This window comes from Oncorhynchus mykiss, chromosome 28, assembly GCF_057628025.1.
Source record: "Oncorhynchus mykiss isolate SJ-2025 chromosome 28, ASM5762802v1, whole genome shotgun sequence".
In the NCBI taxonomy this organism is placed as follows: domain Eukaryota; kingdom Metazoa; phylum Chordata; class Actinopteri; order Salmoniformes; family Salmonidae; genus Oncorhynchus; species Oncorhynchus mykiss.
This window is the reverse complement of record NC_143049.1, coordinates 27,450,304-27,478,082: the sequence shown is the minus strand read 5'-3', so window position 1 is coordinate 27,478,082 and position 27,779 is coordinate 27,450,304. Positions and strand designations below refer to the sequence as shown.

Below are 27,779 nucleotides of genomic sequence, written 5' to 3'. Positions count from 1 at the left end.
AACATTAAAAACGGTTGAGTACAAATGTGAGTAAAGTGTTGTGCGTGGAAGGAGATCATTCATTGATTCAAAGAGAGGTGTGAACAGCCCACACAAGAGACTGTTTTATTTCATACCGCAATAGAAAAGTATGACTCCAGTAGTTCATCATTTTCATATATTATAATACAGATGCAGAATTGAAAGGTTATTCTTTAAACAGCCTAGTATTTTACAAGAAATGGATAACTACTTGGAACTGTCAAACATATCCTTAAAACAGGACATCAGTGGGCACACACATCCTTGGCTCCTACAATACCACCACCATCCACAAACAGGCAGAAAACAGGAGTGAAGGAAGGAGGAGAAAAGAGGGGGGTGAAAAACATTCAATAAATAAAATAACAAAACAGAAAAAAGTTCTCTACCCCCCCCCCCCCAATGCGTTCAACTTCATGGGGAGAAGATTGCATCAGGTAACGTCTCTCTTTTGCATACTTTCAGACAAGATACTGGGAGAGGACTGAACAGCTGACCACAGACAGGGAGAGACATCCATGTCCTGCCCTCAGCTCTTTTCTTTGGGAGAAGTCAGATTAGGCCTTTACATTGATTGATTTGTTGTTCGATTCAATGCTTGGTTGGTTTTTATGGTTCTGTTTGATTGTTTGGCTGCTTCGTTAGCCTTCTCCCTGTCTCATATAGGGCAAAATACTCATTAGGGATGTTTTTTGAGGGGTCCTCTAGCACTGGAAAGCGTCCCCAGCTTCCAATGACAAATGTTAAATTAAAGTACAAAACAGAACGGAAAGAGGATGCTGTTCACAAAAGGAAAGGGACATTGGGGTGTGAAGGTGGTGGTTGTAGGGGGTACAATGGCAGCTGTTCAGAACGATATGGTCAGTGGGGTTTGGCAGCAGAGCAGTCCCTTTAAAAGTCCTCCACCGTCTCGATCTCACCCATATTCAACCTCTCAGACGCCGCGTTCACAGAAAAACCTGGCAAGATGAGAGAGAACAGGGAAAGTTAATTTAGTATGAGAGGTATGCATGTGGTAGTCCGAAGAGATGCTAATCCAATTAGCATTAGTCGTAACGCCAATGAGAACAGTACATTCTGAGTCAAGGAGTGCACAGGAGTGAATGGGAATCATTTGGGCGCTAGCTCAACAACCCAACACCAGCATGAATTACGTGAACAAGACGCACAACATTACAGATCTTTTCTGAGATTATCAACTTTTTCTCCTTAAAACCTGTAGTGTAGGGGGCAGTATTTTGATGTTTGGATGAAAAACATACTCAAATGAAACTGCCTATTTCTCAGGCCCAGAATATGCATATAATTGTCAGATTAGGATAGAAAACACAAAAGTTTCCAAAACTGTCAAAATATTATCTGTGAGTATAACATAACTAATATTGCAGGCGAAAACCTGAGGAAAATCCAACCCGGAAGTGCTGTTTTTCCTGAAAGCTCTCTGTTCCATTGCCTGCCTTCGCTCCATTTAAAGGGATACCAACCAGATTCCTTTTCCTATGGTGTGAACAGTCTTTAGACATAGTTTCAGGCTTTTATTTTGAAAAATGAGCGAGAAAGATCACATCGAGTCATTGTATGGCTGAGTGCCAGCGTTTTGCATGCGCAACAGCTTGGAGCAGACATTTCTCTCTCTCTCCTATGGAAGAAGCTACAGTCCCGGTTGAAATATTATCGATTATATATTGTAAAAACAACCTGAGTAATTGATTACAAAAACGTTTGACATGTTTCTACAAACATTACGGATACTATTTGGAATTTTCGTCTGCGATGTCGTGACCGCTCGAGCCTGTGGATTTCTGAAAATAACGCGCCAACCAAATGGAGGTATTTTGGATATAAAAATAATCTTTATGGAACAAAAGGAACATTTATTGTGTAACTGGGAGTCTCGTGAGTGCAAACATCCGAAGATCAAAGGTAAGCGATTCATTTTATTGCTTTTCTGATTTTCGTGACCAATCTACTTTGCTGCTAGCTGTTTGTAATATTTTGTCTACTGATATTTTGTCTACTGTCTACTGAGAGAGCCGAAAAGCTTTTTTGAAATCTGACACGCCAGGTGGATTAACAACAAGCTAAGCTGTGTTTTGCTATATTGCACTTGTGATTTCATGAAAATTCAATATTTTCAGTAATTTAATTTGAATTTGGAGCTCTGCAATTCAGCGGATGTTGACGAAAATGATCTCGCTAACAGGATGGGTGCATCAAGAAGTTAATATCGCATAGCTTTGTAATCGTGACATTGTGTACTTTTAAGGAAAATAGTTTGACGAATACCCTGAATTTCTAGAGGGTAGTGGTTGACGAATGGCTTAGCATCTGCGTTACACAGCATGTGAATGTGATTGGCCAAGAATCCCGCCTGCTCTCAGCCATATAAACATGGGCTATTCAGCTTTCTTGCTGTTACGGCCTTTCACTAGAATGTCTTGGTGTAGCACTTTTTCTTTAAACACACTATTGGTGGATGGTTCATGCTCTGGGTTGCCAGTTCCGAGTGGCGCAGCGGTCTAAGGCACTGCATCGCAGTGCTTGATGTATCACTACAGACCCGGGTTCAATCCCAGGCTGTGTCATAGCCGGCCGTAACTGGGAGACCCATGAGGCGGGGTACAATTGACCCAGTGTCGTCCGGGTTAGGGGAGAGTTTGGCCCGGCTGGGATTTCCTTATGGCGAGCTGGGCACCTGCATGCTAACTTCGGTTGCCAGCTGGAAGTGTTTCCTCCGATTCATTGGTGTGCGGCTGGCTTCCGGGTTAAGCAAGCAATGTGTCAAGAAGCAGTGCTGCTTGGCAGGGTCATGTTTCGGAGGACGCATGGCTCTCGACCGTTGTCTCTCACGAGTCCGTAGGGGAGTTGCAGCGATGGGACTAGACTGTAACCACCAATTGGATATCACAAAATTGGGGAGAAAAAGGGGTAAAAGTACCACAAAAAACCATTGACAACAGTGCTTTAATAGTTTATTCCTCACCTAGCAGGCTGGGGTCTGCCCGGACCATCTTCTGCTTTTTCTTCTTCTTCCCTGAGGTGACGGTCTCGAAGCGTGCCTGCTGCTGGAGGCTGGTGTGGTTTGACTGGTACAGAGAAGGAGAGCCTGTCCCGCTTACACCCCACATTGAATCCTGGGAAATAGAGTCACAAAGCAAATGAAGGGTCAGATAACTACTAACATTGGTAACAGGGTATTGATTAATGTATGGATTTCTGAAATATTATGGTCCAGCAATATTAGGTCTCTCTCTCTCTCTACATGATGGTGCAAAGTAACATTTTGAAAGCCAATGAACAGTGGTCACTGACCAACCTTGTTATGGGAGAACTTTTGATCCAGCTTAGAACCAACACACCTGACGCGACACACAAACTGCTCATCAAGACCCAGGGATGTGACCAGGACAACATGGGAAAGCAGGGAAATCTGTACAATTCTATCTTTCTGACTAGACTACAACATAACTCTCCAATGTAATTTATTTTTTGGGGTTCTTTTTGACTATTTAGACAGGGAGGAAATCAAAGAGGGTACAGGCAGGTGGGAGACAGATTGAAGGGTTGGAGCAGGGATTGAACCCCGGTCTCTGGGGGGGGGGGGGGGGGGGGCAGGAGTGTTACCACTAGACCAAAGTCACACCAATTACCTGTTCTGCTGCGTCTCTCTCACCTGCTGTTGCTGTTTTAGTGTTGGTTGCTGGTTCTGCGGGGCCGGGGGCGCTTTCTGTTGGTTGGCATTCTGCTTGGCACGGCGCTCCAGGAACTGTTTGGCAAACTCCTTGGCCTCGGACGTGTCCCCCAGGTAGGCGCGCACGTAGTCGTGCACCTCGTACGGACTGTCCACCTCCTTCAGGAAGGATGCAAATGTCGGGACTGCAGCCAGAGGAGGAAGAGGGGCAGGTGACTTTTAAAGATGGGATCACACAGTAAAGATTACTTTAGGTTTGAGTTCCCTTTAGAATTGGAATCGTATTCCCTAAAAAGTGCACTGTTTGACCAAAGTCCATAGGGAATAGGGTGCCATATCAGACACCTAGATTGTTGGTTTGTATAGTACGTTATAGAGAGACTCACAATCCAGGTTGTTGGCGGTGTGTGTGTGTATATATATATATATATATATATATATATATATATATATATATATATATACACACACACACACATGTTGAGGGTGTGTATATATACTCACCGTCCAGGTTGTTGGCGGTGTTGAGGGTGTGTATATATACTCACCGTCCAGGTTGTTGGCAGTGTTGAGGGTGTGTATATATACTCACCGTCCAGGTTGTTGGCGGTGTTGAGGGTGTGTATATATACTCACCGTCCAGGTTGTTGGCAGTGTTGAGGGTGGGTATATATACTCACCGTCCAGGTTGTTGGCAGTGTTGAGGGTGTGTATATATACACTCACCGTCCAGGTTGTTGGCAGTGTTGAGGGTGTGTATATACTCACCGTCCAGGTTGTTGGCAGTGTTGAGGGTGTGTATATATACTCACCGTCCAGGTTGTTGGCGGTGTTGAGGGTGTGCAGGGTCTTCTCACACCACTGCATGAAGCCATCCTGCTGTCTCTTATTAACCCCCTGGAACAACTTCATCAGCTTCTCCTCCTCCTCCACCTTCTTATTGGCCCGACTGCTGCTCACACAGTTACCACACAGTATTAGATACACTGACTTCCTTTTGAACAACCAAGTGATCCATGGTATTGAATTTGAACATACTTCCACTTCAGTGGAATTTTCACTTAGTGTGTTGACAACATACGACTAAGTGAAACGTAAACTTCAGCAGAATCTAGGACTCTGCCCTTAATAAATAAAACAAAGATTAGTGGTATAAAATTGTCCTTCCAACCACCTTCCTTGAGTCCACCAGCCAAAATATAAACTGTCAATCAGTTGCGAGCTGTAAAAGTGTCCTGAGGTTGTACCTGAGGTTGGCGTTGCCCTTGTTGTTCTTCTGAGCGTTGGGCTTCCTGGCGGGGGGTGGGGCCTGGGCCACCTCCTCCTCCCAGAAGCCCATGTTGGAGTTGGTGCTGTCGCCCCAGATGCTGCTGTCACCGCCCCAGTTAGGAGCCCCGCCGCTGGTGGCCACCGAGCCCCACACTGAGGGGCTCAGAGCGGTGGTCTTGGGAAAGAGGGGTTAGAGAGAGAGAGAACCAACCTGGTCAGATCAGTGTCATTACGTCCAAGTAGTATTCAAACAGGGTTGTCTTTGATTAACTTGTTCAGTGTAGGGGGCAGTATTTTTGTTTTTGGCTAAAAGACATGCCAATTTCTCAGGCCCAGAATCTAGAATATGCATATAATTGTCAGATTAGGATAGAAAACACTAAAGTTTCCAAAACTGTCAAAATATTGTCTGTGAGTATAACAGAACTGATATTGCAGGCGAATACCTGAGGAAAATCCAACAAGTGCTATTTTTCCTGAAAGCTCTCTGTTCCATTGGATGTCTTGCCTCCATTTAAAGGGATATCAACCAGATTCCTTTTCCTATGGCTTCCTCAAGGTGTGAACAGTCTTTAGACACAGTTTCAGGCTTTTATTTTGAAAAATGAGCGAGAAAGAACTCATCGCGTCAGTGGATGGCTGGGTGCCAGCAGAGTTTTTCATGCGCAACAGCCATTTTCTCTCTCTCTCCTATGGAAGAAGCTACATTCCGGCTGACATATTATCGATTATATATTGTAAAAACAACCTGAGGATTGATTATAAAAAAGTTTGACATGTTTCTACAAACATTACGGATACTATTTGGAATTTTCGTCTGCGATGTCGTGACCGCTCGAGCCTGTGGATTTCTGAAAATAACGCGCCAACCAAATGGAGGTATTTTGGATATAAAAATAATCTTTATGGAACAAAAGGAACATTTATTGTGTAACTGGGAGTCTCGTGAGTGCAAACATCCGAAGATCATCAAAGGTAAGCGATTTAATTGATTGCTTTTCTGATTTTCGTGACCAATCTACTTTGCTGCTAGCTGTTTGTAATATTTTGTCTACTGAGAGATGTTCTTACATAAACGCTTGGTATGTTTTCGCCGAAAATATTTGTTGAAATCTGACACGCCAGTGTTTTGCTATATTGCACTTATGATTTCATGAAAATGAAATATTTTTAGTAATTTAATTTGAATTTGGTGCTCTGCAATTCAGCGGATGCTGATGAAAATGATCCCACTACCGGGATAGGCGAGTCAAGAAGTTAAGAGGAATGTTTCCCCAACCTCCCAAGCCTCTCCATGTATTTGATCTAGTCTACAGCTAGTACACCTGATTCAACATGTCAAATAACCATCAAGCTCTTGATTAGCTGAATTAGATTAGCTAGTTCACAACTACATACATTTTGAAAAATCTGTGGGTTCCATTTTTAGACAACAGTATCAGCACGTCGCCAAATACATGATATCGAAGACTATGAATGAATGCAGACGAATTCATGAACGAATGATCGAGCGAACCAACTCACAGCTCTGTTCTGGGCACGGTTCTGCTGGGTGACTGTGGGGTGACTGGGCTGCTGGCCCCCAGTCCCCTGCTCCTTCCTCTGCTTCACCTGCTGGGCCTCCTCTCTCTGGATCTCCAGCAGGGACTTTGTCGTGGCCGGCTGCTTGGCCACGCTTCCCCAGCCAGAGAGCTTGGCCTGGGGATTCCGGGCCTCCTGCAGGGCCTGCTGCTGCAGGAGCTTCAGGTGCTCCGCCTGCTGGCGCCGCTGCTGCATGGGTGGAGAGAGAGGGGGGTTCATGATTACGGATCTAGGATATAAAGCATGATGGATTTGTAGAACAATTCTATTTCATGCTACCTTAGTGCTAAGTGGGAAAACTCATTATCATCCAGAAAATCGTATCAAAACAGGTACAAGAAATTGGTATGGCTGCAGGGGCAGTATTGAGTAGCTTGGATGAAAGGTGCCCAGAGTAAAACGGCCTGCTCCTCAGTCCAAGTTGCTAATATATGCATCTTATTATTAGTATTGGATATAAAACACTGAAGTTTCTAAAACTGTTTGAATGATGTCTGAGAAGAAATCCAACCAGGAATTGGGAAATCTGAGATTGGTCGATTTTCAACCCAGACTCTATTGAATACACAGTGGGATATTGGTTATGTTGCACTTCCTAAGGCTTCCACTAAATGTCAACCGTCTTTAGAAACTTGAATGAGGCTTCTACTGTTATGTGGAGCCAGATGGGAGCTGTTTGAGTCAGTGGTCTGGCAGAGAGCCAGGTCCTGGTCACGCGCATTTCACATGATAGCGACCTGCGTTCCATGGCTTTTCTACAGACAATGGAATTCTCCGGTTGGAACGTTATTGAAGATTTATGATAACATCCTAAAGATTGATTCTATACTTAGTTTGAAATGTTTCTAAGATCTGTAATATAACTTTTTGAAGTTTTCGTCCGACGTTCGGCTGGACCTGCACGAGCGTTTGGATTTGTGTACTAAACGTGCTAACAAAAGTAGCTACTTGGACAAAAATAATGGATATTATCGAACAAAACAAACATTTATTGTGGAACTAGGATTCCTGGGAGTGCATTCTGATGAAGATCAAAGGGAATATTTATAATGTTATTTCTGATTTCTGTTGACTCCAACATGGCGGATAATTGTATTATTTTTTCCTGATTATTGCATGGTTTGCTTTTTCCGGAAAGTTTTTTTGAAATCTGACACAGCGGTTGCATTAAGGAGAGGTATATCTATATTTCCATGTCTAACAATTGTATGTATCAACATTTAGAATGAGTATTTCTGTAAAATGATGTGGCTCTCTGCAATATCACCGGATGTTTTTGGAACTAGTGAACGTAACACGCAAATGTATACTGAGATTTTTTATATAAATATGAACTTTATCAAACAAAACATACATGTAATTGTGTAACATGAAGTCCTATGAGTGTCATCTGATGAAGATCATCAAAGGTTAGTAATTCATTTTCTCTCTATTTGTGCTTTTTGTGACTCCTCTCTTTGGCTGGAAAAATGGCAGAATTTTTCTGTGAGTTGGTGGTGACCTAACATAATCGTTTGTGGTGCTTTCGCTGTAAAGCATATTTGAAAATTGGACACTGGTGGGATTAACAACAAGATTACCTTTAAAACGGTAAAGATACATGTATGTTTGAGGAATTTAAAATTATGAGATTTGTGTTGTTTTGAATTTGGCGCCCCGCACTTTCACTGGCTGTTGTCATATCGATCCCGTTAACGGGATTGCAGCCCTAAGAGGTTTAAGGAGTGTCACCCATGTTAAACGTAATACTTTGACTGTAGCTGCGCTTACCTCCTCTCGTGCCTGTCGTTCCCTCTCCTCTTCCACTTTCTGGATCTCAGCGAGCGACAGCGCGTTCTGGGACTGAGAGATGGCTGCTGCCGTGACTGCTGACTGCTGGCCCCACTTAGAGGAAGACGGCAGCTATGGGACAGGACAAAGATTTGGTTAGTCAGTGATAGAACTGCAAGCAGGACAGTCAGGGCTGTATCCATGACAAAGAAATATTCACATACAGGAACTCATGGATGTGATTAGCACAATAAATACCAGACCAAAAGGCCAACATCCCATTTTAATGTTCAATTAAAAGGTCAAATACAGTATTTCTGATATTCTGACCTCAATTATTGTTAGTAGGATAGTGCATTGTTTATAGGCTATATTTTATTTAATCAGGAAGTCCCATTGAGGTCAAAAGACCTCTTTCCTAAGGCAGACTTTATATAATATAGTATTGTGTATAGGGCTGGGAATTGGCAGGGACCTCACGATACAGTATTATCACGATTCTTTGGTGCCGACACAATATGCAATGCGAATCTATATGTATTGCGATTCGACACTTTTTATTGCGATTTGATGTTCCAAACATATTGTTCACCATATGTCTGCTGCAGAGGGACAAGACAGAGCCATGACAAAACCAGTTTTAAATCAGTCATGGAAATAAGTGCTGAAAACTAATTGGCTCCCAACTTAAAAAGATGGAGAACAAGCTGTGCAGTTACAGCCAACTAGCGCAAAAATAATATTGCAATATTGTCAAAACGATACATAAAAAATAACATCCCGTATGTAACTATCAATCCCCCCCCCCCATCACTAATTGTGCAGTCGATGGTACCTAGCTGTTGTAGTGTTAGGTGTCTTAAGGTGTTATACTGTTAGTTACCTTCATCTGGGCTAGCTGCTGTTGCTGCTGTAGTCGGCGGAGCGCCTCCTGCTGCTGCTGCCTCTGTCTGGCTAGCTCCTGCTGCCTCGCCGCCTCCTGCTCCCTCCTTTTCGCCTCCTCCTGCTGTTGCCGTACCAAAGCCACCGCAGCCGCTGCCTCCTCCTCCTCTTGCCGCTTCTCTTCCTCATGCCTTTTCAGGGCCTCCAGCTCCTCCTGCTTTCGGCGCTCCTCCTCCTAAGGAGCAACGATAACACGTTTTTACATTTTTACAACTTTATTGAGAAATGCAGATGTGCTTTCTGATTTACATAAATTCACTGAAAACCCACACTAACACAGTTATATTATCAGTATTGCATATTTCATGAAGCCTACTTTAGGCCAGCTAATAGCCTAACCACCAATCAAGCAACATTATGGACAAAATAAAAATCTTGTTGCTGCTGAATTATGTTGCTGTGACAATACAGATCGAATTAAGATCCTACACCTGTATGTGGAAATTTGCATTTGGTATAACCTGTCCCAAACAATAAGGGCAGGGTCGTATTCATTAGGCACACAGTAGCAAAATATTGAGTAATTCTTATTGAAAACCAGGTTGTTCCTTCCCGTTGTACTAAATGTTGTTCTATTTGGTGCCTACTGAACACGACCCTGTACTGGTCTTTGTTGTGAAACCCAGCACCTGTTTGCGGAGGAACTCTTCCCTTTGCTTCCTCTCCTCCTCCTCCTCCCTCCTCCTCTCCTCCAGTCTGCGGAGGGCCTCCTCCTGCGCATGCCGTTCCTCTTCCTCCTCTTTCTGTTGGCGCTGTGCCTCCTCCTGCTGCTGCTTCCGCTGCCTCTTCAATGCCTCCTCCTGTGGATAGAGAAATCTATCAAATCAGTTGCATAAAACATTAAGGCCTCCTCTTAGGAATTTACAGGCTAATGGGTCAATCTTGCAACTCTAGGCAATCATATATTGAACATCAACAAAGCTGACATGCATATTTCAGCAGGCAACAGTCTAATGAACCCCCCCCACCTGTTTCTGACGTGCTAGCTGCTCCTCCTCCTGGCGTTTGTGTTCCTCCTCCTCCCTCTTGGCACTCAGCTCTGCCTCACCCCGCTCCAGCTCCAGCTGATCAAAGACATTTACAGTTAATAAGTAAATCACAACCACATAAAAAACACCTTTTCACATAACTCAGCGATGCACGAAGTAAACGGCATTGTCGGGCCGATTTCCACATACAACTAAGAACGTTAAAGTACAAGGCAAAAATTCTCTGCTGTTTTGGTCCAGTAGCTACCACGTTGTAGCAGAGCGAAGCCAGTGGCGGAAAAAGTACCCAATTGTCACACTCGAGGAAAGACACCTTAACAGAAAATCACTCAAGAAAAAGTGAGTCATCCAGTAAAATACAAGTTAAAGTCTAAAAGTATTTTACTTAATAATCGAAAGTTCAAGTATAAATAATTTCAAATTCCTTATATTAAGCGAACCAGACAGCACCATTTTATTTATGGATAGCCAGGGGCACTCTCCAATACTCAGACATGGGCTGGCGTGGTTACACATGGTCTGCGGTTGTGAGCCTGGTTGGATGTACTGCCAAATTCTCATATCAATGTTGGAGGCAACTTATGGTAGATAAATGAACATTAAATTCTCTTGCAACAGTTCTGTTGGACATTCCTGCAGTCAGCATGCCAATTGCATACTCCCTCAAAACTTGAGACATCTGTGGCATTGTGTTGTGTGACAAAACAGCACATTTTAGAGAGGTCTTTTATTGTCCCCAGCACAAGGTGCACCTGTGTAATGATCATGCTGTTTAATCAGCTTCTTAATATGCCATACCCATCAGGTGGATGGATTATCTTGGCAAAGGAGAAATGCTCACTAACAGGGATGTAAACAAATGTGTGCATAAAATTTGAGAGAAATAAGCTTTTTGTTTGTATGGAAAGTTTCTGCTCATGAAAAACATTTTAAAATGTTGCGATTATATTTTTGTCCGGTATAGTAAAGTACTTTACACCACTGAGTGAAGCACATGCACAGATACTCAGGCACAGTCTTATTGCTGCTTGTCACAATTCATAACGCTAAACCTTTAAAAGTGTTTAAAAACAGTCAAATTCCCCACATTCAGCCCTAGCCCCAGGCAATTCATAAAGATCTACAACTTAGGATTGCATAAGTACAGAAAATATGGTGCTCTTACCTTGGCAGCCTTATTCTTCTCCAGGTTTTGCATCTGTTCTATGGTGGGGGCCTGAGCCATGGAGTCTATGGGCAGATCCCACACACTGCTGCCCTCCCACGCTGCACAGGCACACAAAACAGTCAGTTAGTAAGGCTGGATGGATGGTCATTATATATCATTGACCCCCATTCATTCCCTACAATTCATATGATTTTGAGCTTTCTCCACTTTTTGGTGAATTGAGGAGCACTGTCTTTTGCTGTCATTGAAGAGGTTCAGATACTCAAACTTTCAAAAGCTAAATTGGTTATAAACATCAGCCCAAAACAAAACGAGTGCTAATGTTTTCAGTGTGTGCTCTGCATTAAGTTTTACCACTGGGTGTGGGTTGCTGGATGTTTGATGTGCAGGAGGCCTGAGAGGTGTTCTGCATTTCCCACACAGAACCCTGGGATTCTGGTACGGACATGGACCGAGTCACAGGAGGTAAGAGAGACTCAGATGTTCTACACAGGGAGCCAAACACAGAAATGGCATAAATAACCAGAACACACCAGTATGTTGACACGGCATTGAATAATGCCCACAGTGAAAGATGTTTGAGGAGAACCCGTGTAATATTGAGTGTGCGAGTATGTCTTCATCATTCAGTAACTTACAGTTAGTGCATTCATCTTAATATAGCTGGGTGGGACAACCACATATCTGTCATAGTAAGCATATTTTTTCTCAAAGTAGCTATCAGCAAAGTCAGTGCTAGTAAGGGGGGTGGAGCCAAGTGAGAGTGTTTGAGGGCCTAGTAATGCTGAAGCTGTGTCTCCAACCTCATCTTGAGGGCCTGGTATTGCAGCAGAGGTGTTTGTGCAGATATGCTTACGTGTTTTCTGCTGACCTCATCTTGAGGGCCTGGTATTGCTGGAGGAGCAGGTTGATCTGCTGCTGCTGTTGCTGCTGCTGCTGGTGTGGTGCTGAGCTGAGGGCCTGGGCTTTCTGCTGGGCCAGGGCTTGGGCGTACTGCTGCCTCAAAAGGTACTGGTACTGCAGCTGCTGCAGCTGGTACAGGTTGAGGGCCGTCAGCTCCTGCTGCCGCTTCAGACGCTCCTGGTCTCCGGCATCACCCTGGGGAGACAGGCCGAGTAAGACATAGGATCGGCAAGGGGACAGAGAAGTAGAGCCACAACACAGGCAAAGGGACAATGACCTGGGCTGCATTCAGCATGGCACAATGTTGTGGAACGTTCAATATGTTATGTAGAGTGAACAAGCCTCTGACTTAGAATAAGGAATGGCAACGTCACAACATTTGCCTTCTGAACGTGCCCTAAGCTAAACATAAACTTGCTTTGACCATGAGACAATGCAGATGGTGAGGTGCATCGGAAACATTTTGAATTGCTCATAGACTAATTAAGATTCATTTCAGGATAATACAAAGTAGTGACTTCTAGAATGCTGGATGGAGCTCAGGTGTGTGAGGGTTACCAGTAGGGGTGGCGGTGCTGGGCCGGGGGCGAAGGGCACCCTGCCCCACATCTTGATGATCTCACCCAGGGGCTGGAAGACCTCGTCACAGCCTCTCTTCACCAGCAGGGTCATGGTGAAGTAGCCCGCCTGGAACCACTCTGTCATCTCTGGGTTACTGAACGGACCTGGAGAGGGGGAGACATTATTAGATTTGACAAAGTCACTGAAATTTCTCCATTTACTGGTTGCAGTGTATGCAGATTTTCATTCAGAGAAGCCCTGTTCCCCTCACTCTGTCTCACCCTGTATCTCTCCCTGGGGGTCTTTATAAAACCACTTCAGAGCAGCCTCGTGTGTGAGTGGCAGGCCGGCTGGTTTGGTAGCTGAGCTCTTGGCAGCCAGCCGGTCATCACCGTCCTGTAGATACGCCACCATCTTCTCTGCTTCCTATAAAAGCGAGCGAGAGTTACATTTTATTGTTCATTCAGGGAGTATGTGTAGAGCACCATGACAGTATCCCAAAACAAACACCACTATCTCAGTTTACTGCAGGGAGAGAGATAGAAAAATTGCAATAATTTCATTATAATTCAATAAACACCCTCTCCATATTCTGGACGTGTTCCAAAAATGAACCCACACTGCACGTTTCATGTCCAGACATGCTCTAAATTCAGTAACACCAAAACCAGCTTGGTAACTTTTACTAACTTGCTCAACATGCAGCTCTGTAACCAACTAACTTCCAGAAACCGTAGTCATTGTCCACTAACCTGTTCAAAGTGCTTCAGTCCCTCATCTTCATCCATAGTGTGGTGTGGTGGCATGGCTGTGGGCCTTCCGATGGGCGCCATGAGGCCCGTGCTGGTGGCCATATTGTTAGGAGCCATGATAGACGTGCTCTGGGGCCTGAGGCTAGCACTGAAGGGCAGCGGGGCAGGCATGGCCACGGGAACTTCCAGGGGCTTCTGCTGCATCTGGATGGTGGACGACGGGGCCGACACTGGACAGGAGAGGCAAGAGGGTGTGTGTGGGGTTAGTCTCTCAGACGGAATGATCTCACAATTGACAATCTCAAACTACATGCAATCCTGGGTGTATAATTTAAGCACAAGGTTACTGCGGAAAACAAAGGTGTCATTTACTCAGAGGTGGAGGTGGTTTAAAGAAAGACGCAACAATGTCGCCAAACACAGCCTCAAGAGGGCACAAATGTGGGAGATTTGACTGCATTCCTCCACTGCTTGTATGTAAACCTACCTGTGAGAGTGTGTGCAACGGTGTGGGGGATGGAGAGGGAGTCCAGCATTGTGTTGGACATGGGTGTGTGCAGGGGGACTTTGTTGGCCTCTGGCCTGTGTTCCGGGGCAGGGGGACGCTCAAGTGGCTTCTCCAACGGCCCCTCAGGGTCCTCTACTCTATCGGGCTGGCTGGGGGGAAGGGGCTCAGGAGGAGAGGGAGCAGGGGGCGCCTCCTCTATCGCTCTCCCCACATCTAGAGACAAAAACAAGACACATGAATCAATGTTTATCTCCACATAGACAGTTTAGTATTGAGAGCAAAAATACAGTATGCCGGACAGTTTCCACTTTTAACTTCTTATGGTTGGGGGGCAGTATTGAGTAGCTTGGATGAATAAGTTGCCCAAAGTCAATGGCCTGCTCCTCAGTCTCAGTTGCTAATATATGCATACTATTATTAGTATTGGATAGAAAACACTAAAGTTTCTAAAACTGTTTGAATGATGTCTGAGTGTAACAGAACTCATATGGCAGGCAAAATCCTGAGTTGAAATCAAAACAGGAAGAAACAGTGAGAAATCTGAGCTTTGTATATATTCACCAGAGTCCCCAATGAAATCCCCTTGAGATATTAATGATGTTGCACTGCCTAGGGGTTCCACTAGATGTCAACCAATAATATACATTTTAATGAGACTTCTATGGTGTTGTGGGAGTGAATGAGAGCAGAATGCATCAGGTGTCTATCAAGCAGCCATTTTCTGATCACGCTTCTTCCTCATGGTACCCACTCATGAAGACAAGAAGGAATTTTCCGGTTGGAACTTTATTGAAGCTGTATGTTAAAAACATCCTAATGATTGATTCTGTACTTAGTTTGAAATGTTTCTTCGATTTGTAATATAACTTCTTGAAGTTTTTGTCCGATGTAACGCTGACCAGAATGAGCGTTTGGATATGTATACCAAACGTGCTAACAAAATAAGGTATTTGGACATAAATAACGGTTATTATCGAACAAAAACATTTATTGTGGACCTGGGATTCCTGGAATGCTTTCTGATCATTTTCTGCTTTCGATCATTAAAGGTAAGGGAATATTTATCATGTAATTTTTTGTTTATGTTGACGTCAACATGGTGGCTATTGTGACAAATTTTTCTGAGCGCCGTCTCAGATTATTGCATGGCTGGCTTATTCCGTAAAGTTTTTTTAAAAATCAGACACAGCGGTTGCATTAAGGAGAGGTATATCTATAATTCCATGTGTATAACTTGTATTATCATCTACATTTATGATGAGTATTTCTGTTGAATGATGTGGCTATGCAAAATCACTGGATGTTTTTGGAACTAGTGAATCTAAATAGCCAATGTAAACTCATATTGATAAATATGAACTTTATCAAACAAAACATACATGTATTGTGTAACATGAAGTCCTATTAGTGTTATCTGATGAACATCAAAGGTTAGTGATTAATTTTATCTCTATTTGTGCTTTTTGAAACTCCTCTCTTTGGCTGGGAAAAAAAATGGCTGTGTTTTTCTGTGGCTATGTGGTGACCTAACATAATCGTTTGTGGTGCTTTTGCTGTAAAGCATATTTGAAATCGGACACTGTGGTGGGATTAACAACGAGAATAGCTTTAAAATGGTATGAGATACATGCATGTTTGAGGAATTTTAATTGAGATTTGATGTTTTTAAAATGGTGCCCTACACTTTGACTGGCTGTTGTAATATTGCTCCCGTTAACGGGATTGCAGCCATAAGAAGTTAGCTCACCCTGTTTTCTGATGGGCTCTCTCCTGGCCTCTCCGTCTGTGTCTTTGGTCTCCCGGGGGTGTCCGTCCTCCTCCAGACCCTCGTCACATTCCTCCAGAGGTCTGAAGTCTAGCTCTGCCTCCTCCAGGATGGGCTCCTTGGGAGCTTTCTGTGGGGGAGATATATATATCCTTCTCATAGCAGCCTGGCATTCACAGAGTTCCACAACTCACAGTGCTCCGATGCCATATTTGTAATTGCAGCAAACAAATTGCCCTTTGGGGAAAACAAATCATTGTTTAACTACTCGGTAGACTTCAAATCATGTGTGCAGGTCCTACTAATTTCTTAAACATTTCTTTGGCCCAGCACCCATTAACAAGTGATGTTCGTTAGACTGACTAAACGGACTATTCACTCACTCGAACCTTGAGCGAAAGGAAGGCTCCAGAAGAGTCGAAGGTGCCCGTCTCCTCTTCAGCGTCCTCCAAACACCACTCTGGCAGGCTGCCCCCTCCATCCTCCTCCAGGCTGCCGCTGGCCGACGGGGGATGCCTGTAGCCGCGCTCGTCCTCCCTGGCATCGAAAGGGAGCCTCCGCTGCCGCGGCTGCTCCCCCGGGTGAGCCTCTCGCCACCCTGCCGACCGCGGCCCGTCTGAGGAGAAGAGCTGTTTAAGGACCCCGTCACTCAGCTCCACTCACACCAGCCACTCTCTCACATTGAAGACCACCACTTTATGTTGCTGTTTCTTAGATGCATGTGATGCTTTCTTTTATGAAGCTACGGACAGATTGGAGTATTTCCTGTTGAAAACCTGTTCTCATTTGGTTGGCCATGAGGCCTGAACAAGAGAGGGATTTTAGTATGATTTGAGGTGTCCATTGTGATTTGTGAGTTCAGGATAAGACCAGCTTTTTAAAAAATCTCCCTTTTAGAGTTGTATTGAGATTGGCCTGCAATTGAAACCCTCACCCACACACACGACAGGACACATTGTGGTGGCAGTAGTGTGAGATGACTACAGGGCACACCTGGACTTGGGGGGCACCACCGGTCGCTGTCCCGTCGCAAGGCACATGCCAAGGCGCCAGCCAGGCGCCAGCCCCCCTCTTCATCATCCTCACCATTCACTTCATCCCGGGACGTGCGCCAGTTCTCACTCTCCGAACGCGTGAAGTCATGCTTCCTCACTGGCAGGCCCCCCACACTGGTCCCAACCTCCTCGTAGTTAGCACGGACTGGAGGAAAGGAATTATTTTATTTTATCAAAAGGATAACATCAATGTTGACATTTTTATTAAAATATATTTGTTTTATAAACACTCAATACATACATATGTAGCGACACCACAATTTCAAGCAATACATGAGATTCAAACTTTTAGCCTGAGGGTGTCCTTGGTCACAGTAAATAAGTTGTGAGGTTGTCTAAACATTTGCATAGCTGTATTGTTTTCTGATTAAGTAGTGTACAGCCTATAAAAAGGTACCACCAACCTCCTGTGATCTAAAGTAAATAGCAATAGTAAACTTAGCCAAATGTCTTTGGAGGTGTTGGCAGAATGTATTTTTTTTGCAGTGACATTTGCTGTATCTGACAGTTTCTGAATTGTTGTGGACCTGTTAACAGATCATATAAATTCAATTATGTTGCACCGCCCGCCATCTCTGAAACTTTGTCTCTTCGGAAAGAAAATAATACTAAAGTAGGCTTACTTAGTGGTAGATCGAAAGATCAACTGTGTTCATCTGTTAAATTCTACTCTGTTCTAAACCCCTTTCAGATTTGTTTATTTATTATAATAGTCTATCTAACACGCCCAATTATATTAGATGTGCATGGTCATTAGTTGCATGGCTACTTCGGGAATATGAACTCATGGTCAGAAAAGGTGAGGAATTTATTCTGCAATGGTTATGACATACGTATAATGTATTGTTTATAAATGAAATATTGTCAACTCGAGAAATGACTTTATTCAGACGTAGCCTACAAACTCCAATGGAAAAGGTGAACCGTTAAACTTTGGATCGCATAGAGCAAAATACTTGAAATAGCTCATCTATTTCCTACTGTGAAGTAGGTCCAATTAAATGAGAGATGGGACAAATGGTAGCCTATCCTAAATTGTTGGAGGCCTATAGGTAATTTTGTGAGTATGAAGCCATCAGTCAGAAAAGGTGAGGAATTGATTCTTCAATGATCATATAAATGAAATAAATAGAAAATAGATGCCTATTTCTAATTACAAGAATGCAAAGATAAAATAAAGGTATTTTCTCTCCTCTCAATAATGGGAAATGACTGCATCTTATATTTAGCTACCTGTTTTTTAGCTACCATTTGCACTTGGCTAAAATTCTGCCTTCTTGCAATGGAATACTTCAACCACTAGAAACTGTGCGTACACATGGTTTAAAGTTGGCGGGGAGGAAAGCACATTCTCACGTCAAGTTCAGTTTTTATAAATTCCAACTTTTGCGTGAAAACTGGCACACGCACATTTTGTGGTCTATTTTGTACGCACGGTTTACGAACGAGTACCCTGGAGGGAAAACTTACTATGATTCATCAGGAAGTGGGTAGGAGCAACTTCTGCCAAGTCAATGGAACAGAGAGAGAGAGAGAGAGAAAGCAAAGTGATTACATTACCTGTAAATTATTTAACCCACCATTTTATTTATATCACATTCAAACAGCATTGATTATTTGATGAGCAAGCATTAGCACAAACCTGGCTCTTTTCGACCTGGCTTTTCAAACCTTCGGTCTCCCCTAGATGGGGAGAAAATAGACTCAGCATGACTTTGAAAAAGAGAAAAGACAAAAATAATGACTGAGCATGCAGATAGTCAAACACAGATGGCTATAACCAAAAACATGACAATATGTCAACACCATAAACCAAATGGGTTTTGATCATTCTCATTCCACTAGCCTGGAACCCATCTTAAGATGCATCCACTTAACATGAAGATTTGCATAAATCATGCATTGAAGTCAAAGGTTAATGGGCGTGACAATTCCAGTTACACGCTTGTGCCTCCAGTTAAGGATAGTCCATTACCTCTCCTCCCAGCTCTGGGAGCGGTGCATCTCCCTGCCCCCGCGTCCAAAGCCTCCTTCCACGTCATCAAAACTTCTTTGGTAAAACCCTCCGTCTCCTCTACCCCGACCTACCAGACACACATTTGAAATACCTTATTTAAATCCACAATTCACATTACAGTTGAAAAGGATTCAAACATACACGCCACACTTTAATGTTGGAGCTAGCTGGTGAAAATTAATTCAACCAGCTGCGATAGCTTCTGCTGACAGGAGCATTATCAAGCCTATTAACAGAGTGCTACGGTTACATCCCTTCTGTGAAGCTGGCAGACATTGTTAAGATTCTTAGGGGTGGTTCTCAACCTATATATAAATCACTGGTCTCAACAGCCAATAGTCTAGAGTAGTTTCCTCTTCTCTTTTCCTTTATTGACATGAAAAAAATTAACAGTTCACCTAGTCTGTTTTTCTGATTAGCGCAGATGAAGAGGACACAAGCAGAGGAAGCCTCTTCAGACTGTTGAGATGGACACAGAGAGAATAGGGCTCTTTCCTCACCTCGACCCCGTGAGGTACTTCGACCCCTCGGCGCCCCAGGCCCCACCGGACCCCCTCCTCTCCCCATCAGCCTGAGCACAGCTGCACTGTTTACAGACATGGAAAAATTTCTCTGTGGGGGAGAGGGAGGGAGAAAGAGGATAAAGAAAGAGGGGAGGATGGGGCAGACCTGTCTATAACCAACGATTCTCTATATTTGGTTACAAACAAACAGGGTAAGGTGAAAGGTGCAGTCTTAATTTAGCATATTCATTCTAACATGGCTTCGTAAATTAACAGTGAAGGAACCAACCTGCTCTTCCTCTGTAAATGCTACAAGTGCCAGTGGTGGCAGGGGCTCCTCTTGTAAAATGGGCAGAAAATCCTTATCGTGCAGGTCTACAGGGATCTGATAAGGAGAAGGAAGAAATTGTATGAGCAAGTATCCATTGCAACATCAGGTTTAATACACATATTACAGGAAGGTGACAATATATTTGAATTTTAAAGAAATCTCACTCCACAAAAGGATGAATCATAATTTTGTCTTGGGGCACTTTTCAGAAGCTGCCGATACAAGTCACATTATTTGTATGCCAATCATGTATCTCTGTATCCTTTTAGAACACATCGGAATTCCTTTGACTCACCTCCCTATCCTTAACATAAAGTGCTAGCATTTCTTCTCTCCCGTAGCGGTAGTCTGCAAGTTTATACTTTGGCATTGCAGGTGAGAGAGGTGGTGAGGTGGCAACGCTACTGCTGCTACCACCCCCATGGCCACCGCCAGACAGGGCCCGGAGCCTGGTGAAGAGGGACAGAAGGAGAAAAAGACAAACAAAAGTGAAGTTTAGAGGACAACTGGCAGGCCTCAACACTGCACCTGGTGTCAAAAAACAAACCAGCCTAACAACTCAGAACACTGTTAATCAACTTGATGGTTCTCTTAATTCAATACAACATTTCAGCTCAAGAAGATTTCATATTAACATGATGCTATACCAACCATTCTGGTCCGAAGTTGAGTGTCTGAGTTTCTGCCATTCTTCCTAGAACTTCTATTGGAAGGAAAGGGCCAAAATAATTAGCCTAATACAATGCAATATTTTTCTTGGAAAGGTATTCAAATCAAATTGTATTGGTCACATACACATATTTAGCAGATGTTACTGCGGGTGTAGCAAAATGCAGGGACATCATTCAACATCCTTTGATCAACACACAAAAGGGCAATTACTATTTCATCTCCAGACGGAATTGAAAATCTTCGATCCCATTTGTCTTTATGCCACAGATTACAAACCCAAATTCTGATTTTAAAGGTCATTCGATGGTGACAAATATCGCATCACCCGATCCTCTGTCAGGTACATAATACCAATTATTTAGGTAATTGCCAGAGCCATGTACTGTATAGTCTGTATATGAAATAGATCTTTAAAGCTTTCTTTATTAAGGACTTCTTGACAGTTCATAATCGCACTGAAATGTACAGTGCATTCTGAAAGTATTCAGACCCCTTGACTTTTTTTACAGCCTTGTTCTAAAATGAATTAAATATTTGGTTTCCTCAATCTACACACAATAATATCCCATAATGACGAATCCATTTTTTTTTTTTTAGAAATGATTGAAACATTTAAAAACCAAACATACCTTATTTACATAAGAATTCAGACCCTTTGCTATGAGCACAGGTGAATACTGTTTACATTGATCACCCTTAAGATGTTTCTACAACTTGATTAGAGTAAATTCAATTGATTGGACATGATTTGGAAAGGCTCACAGCTGTCTATATAAGGTCACACAGTTGACAATGCATGTCAGAGCAAAAACCAAGTCATGAGGTCGAAGGAATTGTCCATAGAGCTCCGAGGCAGGATTGTTTCAAGGTACAGATCTGCGGAAGGTTACCAAAACATTTCTGTAGCATTGAAGGTCCCCAAGAACACAGTGACCTCCATCATTCTTAAATGGAATAAGTTTGGAACCACCACCACTCTTCCTAGAGCTGGCCGCCCGGCCAAACTGAGTTATCAGGGGAGAAGGGCCATGGTCAGAGAGGTGATCAAGAACCCGATGGTCACAGAGTTCCTCTGTGGAGATGGGAGAACCTTCCAGAAGGACAACCATCTCTGCAACACTCCACCAATCAGGCCTTTATGGTAGAGTGGCCAGACGGAAGCCACTCCTCAGTAAAAGGCACATGACAGCCCGCTTGGAGTTTGCCAAAAGGCAGCCAAAGGACTCTGACCATGAGAAATAAGATTCTCTGGTCTGATGAAACAAAGATTGAACTCTTTGGCCTGAATGCCAAGCATCATGTCTGGAGGGAACCTGGCACAATCCCTATGGTGAAGCATGCTGGTGGGAGCATCATGCTATGGGGATGTTTTTCAGCGGCAGGGACTGGGAGACTAGTCAGGATCGAGGGAAAGATAAATGGAGCACAGAGCACAGAGAGATCCTTGATCCTAACAACTCAGAACTTAGAGCAGAGCACTGTTAATCAACTTGATGGTTCTCTTAATTCAATACAACATTTTAGCCAATTGTGTGCCGGTCTATGGGTCTCCCAATCACGGCCGGATGTCGGTATTGGTATTGTTTTTTTTGGCAAGCACAATAACGGATATCGGCCAAAAAAGTAACATCTGTGCATCCCTACACCTGCAGCGCAACCCTTGAGGTATCATATATATGTGTGTAAAATACACACACGCACTACCATTCAAAAGTTTGCAGTTAATTAGAAATGTCCTTGTTTTTGAAAAGCAAAGCATTTCTGGTCCATTAAAAAATCGAATTGATCAGAAATACAGTGGACATCGTTAATGTTGTAAATGACTATTGTAGCTGGAAACGGCAGATTTTTCATGGAATATCTGCATAGGCGTACAGAGGTCCATTATCAGCAGCCATCACTGTGTTGCAATGACACAATGTGTTAGCTTATCCAAGTTGATTGTTTTAAAAGGCTAATTGATCATTAGGAAACCCCTTTGCAATTGTTAGAACAGCTGAAAACTGTTGTTCTGATTAAATAAGCAATAAAACTGTCCTTCAGACTAGTTGAGTATCTGGAGCTGAAATGTCTTGAGTCAATAAGTATTCAACACCTTTGTTATGGCAAGCCTAAATACATTCTGAATTAAAAATGTGATTAAGTCACATAAGTTCAATGGACTCAGTGTGCACAAGTGTTAAACATGATTTTTGAATGACAACCTCATCTTTGTACCCCACACATACAGATAATTGTAAGGTCCCTCTGTCGAGCAGTGAATTTCAAACAGATTCAACTGCAAAGACCAGGGAGGTTTTCCAATGCCTCGCAAAGAAGAGCACCCGTTGGTGGATGGGTAAAAAAAAAAAAAGTCAGACATTAAATATCCCTTTGAGCATGATGAAGTGAATCATTACATTTTGGATAGTGTATCAATACCCACAGTACAAAGATAAAGGCGTCCTTCCCAACTCAGTTGCCGGAGGAAGGAAACCAGTCAGGGATTTCACCATTAAGCCAATGGTGACATTAAAACAGTTAAAGAGTAATGGCTGTGAGGATGGAACAACAACACTGTTACTTCACAATACTAACTAAATTGACAGAGTGAAAAGAAGGAAGCACGTAGAGAATAAAAACATTCCAAAGAAATGCATCCTGTTTGCAACACGGCACTAAAGTAATACTGCAAAAAGGTGGCAAAGCTATTAACATTTTGTATTCAGGACAAAAAAAATGTTTGAGGCAAATCCAGCATAACTCATTACAGAGTACCACTCTCCATACTTTCAAGCATTGTGGTGGCTACATCATGTTACGGTATATTTGTAATCGTTAAGGACTGGGGAGCTTTTTAGGATAAAAATATTAAACGGAATGGAGCTAAGCACAGGCAAAATCCTAGAGGAAAACCTGGTTCAGTCTGCTTTCCATCAGACACTGGGAAATGAACTCACCTTCCAGCAGGGCAAAAACACAAGGCAAAATCTACACTCAAATTGTTTACAAAGAAGACAGTGAATTTTCCTGAGTGGCAGAGTTACAGTTTGGACTTATCTACTTGAAAATCCATGGCAAAACCTGAAATGGTTGTCTTGCAATGATATACAACCATTCTGACAGAGCTTGAAGAATTTTGAAAAGAATAATGGGCAAATGTACGATCCAGGTGTGCAAAGCTTTTAGAGACTTACCCAAAAAGACTCACAGCTGTAATTGCTGCCAAAGGTGCTTCTACAAAGTATAACTCAGGGGTGTGAATACTTATGAAAATAGGGTAGTGTGTGTAGATGGGTGAGAATTATTTTTTAAGTATATATATACAGTGCCTTGCGAAAGTATTCGGCCCCCTTGAACTTTGCGACCTTTTGCCACATTTCAGGCTTCAAACATAAAGATATAAAACTGTATTTTTTGTGAAGAATCAACAACAAGTGGGACACAATCATGAAGTGGAACGACATTTATTGGATATTTCAAACTTTTTTAACAAATTAAAAACTGAAAAATTGGGCGTGCAAAATTATTCAGCCCCTTTACTTTCAGTGCAGCAAACTCTCTCCAGAAGTTCAGTGAGGATCTCTGAATGATCCAATGTTGACCTAAATGACTAATGATGATAAATACAATCCACCTGTGTGTAATCAAGTCTCCGTATAAATGCACCTGCACTGTGATATTCTCAGAGGTCCGTTAAAAGCGCAGAGAGCATCATGAAGAACAAGGAACATACCAGGCAGGTCCGAGATACTGTTGTGAAGAAGTTTAAAGCCGGATTTGGATACAAAAAGATTTCCCAAGCTTTAAACATCCCAAGGAGCACTGTGCAAGCGATAATATTGAAATGGAAGGAGTATCAGACCACTGCAAATCTACCAAGACCTGGCCGTCCCTCTAAACTTTCAGCTCATACAAGGAGAAGACTGATCAGAGATGCAGCCAAGAGGCCCATGATCACTCTGGATGAACTGCAGAGATCTACAGCTGAGGTGGGAGACTCTGTCCATAGGACAACAATCAGTCGTATATTGCACAAATCTGGCCTTTATGGAAGAGTGGCAAGAAGAAAGCCATTTCTTAAAGATATCCATAAAAAGTGTTGTTTAAAGTTTGCCACAAGCCACCTGGGAGACACACCAAACATGTGGAAGAAGGTGCTCTGGTCAGATGAAACCAAAATTGAACTGTTTGGCAACAATGCAAAACGTTATGTTTGGCGTAAAAGCAACACAGCTGAACACACCATCCCAACTGTCAAACATGGTGGTGGCAGCATCATGGTTTGGGCCTGCTTTTCTTCAGCAGGGACAGGGAAGATGGTTAAAATTGATGGGAAGATGGATGGAGCCAAATACAGGACCATTCTGGAAGAAAACCTGATGGAGTCTGCAAAAGACCTGAGACTGGGACGGAGATTTGTCTTCCAACAAGACAATGATCCAAAACATAAAGCAAAATCTACAATGGAATGGTTCAAAAATAAACATATCCAGGTGTTAGAATGGCCAAGTCAAAGTCCAGACCTGAATCTAATCGAGAATCTGTGGAAAGAACTGAAAACTGCTGTTCACAAATGCTCTCCATCCAACCTCACTGAGCTCGAGCAGTTTTGCAAGGAGGAATGGGAAAAAATTTCAGTCTCTCGATGTGCAAAACTGATAGACATACCCCAAGCGACTTACAGCTTACAGGCGCTACAAAGTATTAACTTAAGGGGGCTGAATAATTTTGCACGCCCAATTTTTCCATTTTTGATTTGTTAAAAAAGTTTGAAATATTCAATAAATGTCGTTCCACTTCATGATTGTGTCCCACTTGTTGTTGATTCTTCACAAAAAAATACAGTTTTATATCTTTATGTTTGAAGCCTGAAATGTGGCAAAAGGTCGCAAAGTTCAAGGGGGCCGAATACTTTCGCAAGGCACTGTATATGTTCAATTCAGGCTATAAGTCAAAACATGGAATAAGTCAAGGGGTATGAATACTTTGAAGGCACTGTAGCTAAAGTTCACAGATCAGTTAGTGACCCTTAGTAATGACCCTTAGTCAGCCTTAAGGTACGTTTAAACCACAATCTTCTCTAGCCAGATAGCTATAGAATAAACCAAAAGCATTTGTTGTTGAACTTCCCACCTGTTGCAAGCCAAAGCCACATATGGGCTGCAGCCAAATCAACATTAGAATTTTAATTCATTATTTATGGTGACAAAAAAAGATCAAGCTGCAACTTCTGTAGAGATCCTGCACCACAACAGCCCCAGTGAAGAATGGAGACTAGCCACAAATGATTGATTAGATGCCGTATTATGTCCATCTCAGTAGCCTGCTCCTGTAGTCCATTATTGGGCTAATGTTGCTCCTTATAGTCCAAGGCCCGTCCGTGCATGTTCTGTTTAGAGGAGAATTGGCTCTAGCAGCCAAAACTGCCAAAAACTTAATCTAAACATGAATAAATTCGCAATTGTGGTAAGGTTCTAGAAACATAAAGTCCTCTAGTTTCACATCAAAATTATTTCACAAACGCTAAATATACACTTACTGTACACTGTTTTAACCGGTAAACCAGCCTAGAGTATTTTTCAGTGACAACACGTTTGTGGGGTCCATCTTCCGTTTACACACTGGTGTTCAAGACGCAGATGGCTATTTAGAACAGTTACGCCTCCGTCTTCTGTAAACAAGCGCTGTAAACATGGAAATATGGCCGTGTGGGAACCCGAACGCTATAAAGCTGTGTAGTAATAGAACCTTTTGTTTGTTGAAAATTATTTGTTGTTGATATAAAATCTTTGATTTTCCAAAACAGTAACGCAAGTGATGGGTTTTTAACATTCTTAATGAGCGTCTGGACTCTTAACACAAATCATGATCAGATGATACTATATTATAGTCCATAGGGCTGAAGGTAGTTAGCGTCTATGGATGGTTTAGTTTGTGACTGATATAAATGCAAGTTAAATATTCAAGTTTCAACCAGCTAATATTTGGACTGCTGGCTAGTTAGGTTTCGAAGTAGTCTGACTTTCAATGTCAAGCTCAAATGATTTCTACATGCATGTCTATGTCTTATCAATATTGTATCACGTTATTATAAGATAAGGAACTTGACAAATTAGCTGTCTGGCAAATAACAAACTGTACTTCTTAAATACGTTTAATAAATTGCATAAACGCGTTATCTATTCCAAACAATGATCTATATACAGGTTTACCTCATTGATTCCAACACGAGCTACAGTAGCTAGCTAGTAGCTAACTAACGTTAGCTTCCCATATGGCTGGCCATAATTAGCCTGATAATCCGACTGACACACATTCCCATACGAAACTTTAGCTACCTAGATGCTAGCTAGTGAGTTGGCAATACAAACTAGCTAACGTTAGCAAGCTAGCCATGTTAATTAACGTTAATGACAATAGACATTAGCCATAAAATAAGTTAAACGTTAGATAGCTAACGTTAACCAACTAAAGAAATGTTGGCTAACCTTCTGACATTTAACATAGCCTAGCCACAATGTGCTACCAAGCTGTTTGGCAAGCTAGCTAAGTAACTTCATGACAGCTAACTAGCGAGTTAATCAAGTTGATAGCATAATAGTTAACGTTTTAGCTATTGTATTTATCCATACATAATGATACGATGTTATATAGCTAGCTAGAACAGTAACCTGTGCTAACTGGTCGACATAACTAACTAGAGAACTTTGTTTTACAAAACTTTCAGTAACGATCGATCACTGATCGGTAATTTCTACGAAAATGCTAAGCTTCTCAAAAGGAAAACAAACAAAGAGTCATACTGTTACAAAATCGCAGAAGTATTGTGAGCTGACACGAGTTCACGCTTAACCCCCAAACCTCCATGCGGCCTACGAGCCTTCCGCTACAAGAGGTTCTCGTTGGAAAACGTCCCATCTCGTTCCGGACCGAATGCGGTGCCACCACATAGTTGAGGCCGGAGCCTCAAGGCCAAGCAAACATGCTGGTATAACAACACTCATAAACGCGTTGAATTCGCGGAAACTGGGATATTTAGCATCGTGAATACTTATTTCGATAGTTTAGCTTTATTTTATAGCAAAACTGTGCATTTAATCTTCGCTGTCTTACCTCTGCTTTTACTGACAGCACAGGGTTTATTTGTATTCGAGTTGTGTGTGGCTCTCTCTCCGTTTCCACAAGATGGCTGAGAATGGATCACATGACAATACATATCCCGATAAAGACCCGTATGCCAAAGAAAGATTCGCTGACAGCATATTTTGCAAAGTGCAAATCGTACTGAATGTATCTGTA

At 42.6% G+C, this 27,779-nt stretch overlaps 1 protein-coding gene across 44 annotated transcripts; it reads right to left on the bottom strand.

The window, feature by feature from the left end:
• Positions 1-74: 74 nt before the first annotated feature.
• Positions 75-27,713, bottom strand: LOC110508795 (GRB10-interacting GYF protein 2). Of its 44 annotated transcripts, none has more exons than XM_090224874.1 (28): positions 27,594-27,713; positions 20,478-20,529; positions 20,122-20,275; positions 19,785-19,880; positions 19,493-19,604; positions 18,951-19,059; positions 18,618-18,658; positions 18,446-18,478; positions 16,914-17,120; positions 16,310-16,536; positions 15,903-16,050; positions 14,135-14,368; positions 13,648-13,877; positions 13,177-13,321; positions 12,893-13,059; positions 12,288-12,529; positions 11,786-11,916; positions 11,429-11,529; positions 10,243-10,338; positions 9,904-10,074; positions 9,216-9,449; positions 8,333-8,464; positions 6,506-6,751; positions 4,960-5,156; positions 4,525-4,664; positions 3,695-3,897; positions 3,005-3,155; positions 75-980 (listed from the first exon to the last, which is right to left on the bottom strand). In XM_090224874.1, exons 1-28 carry the CDS (start codon positions 27,694-27,696, stop codon positions 913-915), a joined length of 4,170 nt encoding a protein of 1,389 aa, XP_090081000.1. In that variant the 5' UTR covers positions 27,697-27,713; the 3' UTR covers positions 75-912. The 44 variants fall into 44 exon arrangements, with proteins under 44 accessions (XP_090081000.1, XP_036821938.2, XP_036821940.2 ...); XM_036966043.2 differs by having other exon boundaries at positions 16,304-16,536; positions 18,618-18,688; positions 19,391-19,604; positions 27,594-27,711; XM_036966045.2 differs by having other exon boundaries at positions 12,303-12,529; positions 16,304-16,536; positions 18,618-18,688; positions 19,391-19,604; positions 27,594-27,711.
• Between the last annotated feature and the right edge of the window lie 66 nt (positions 27,714-27,779).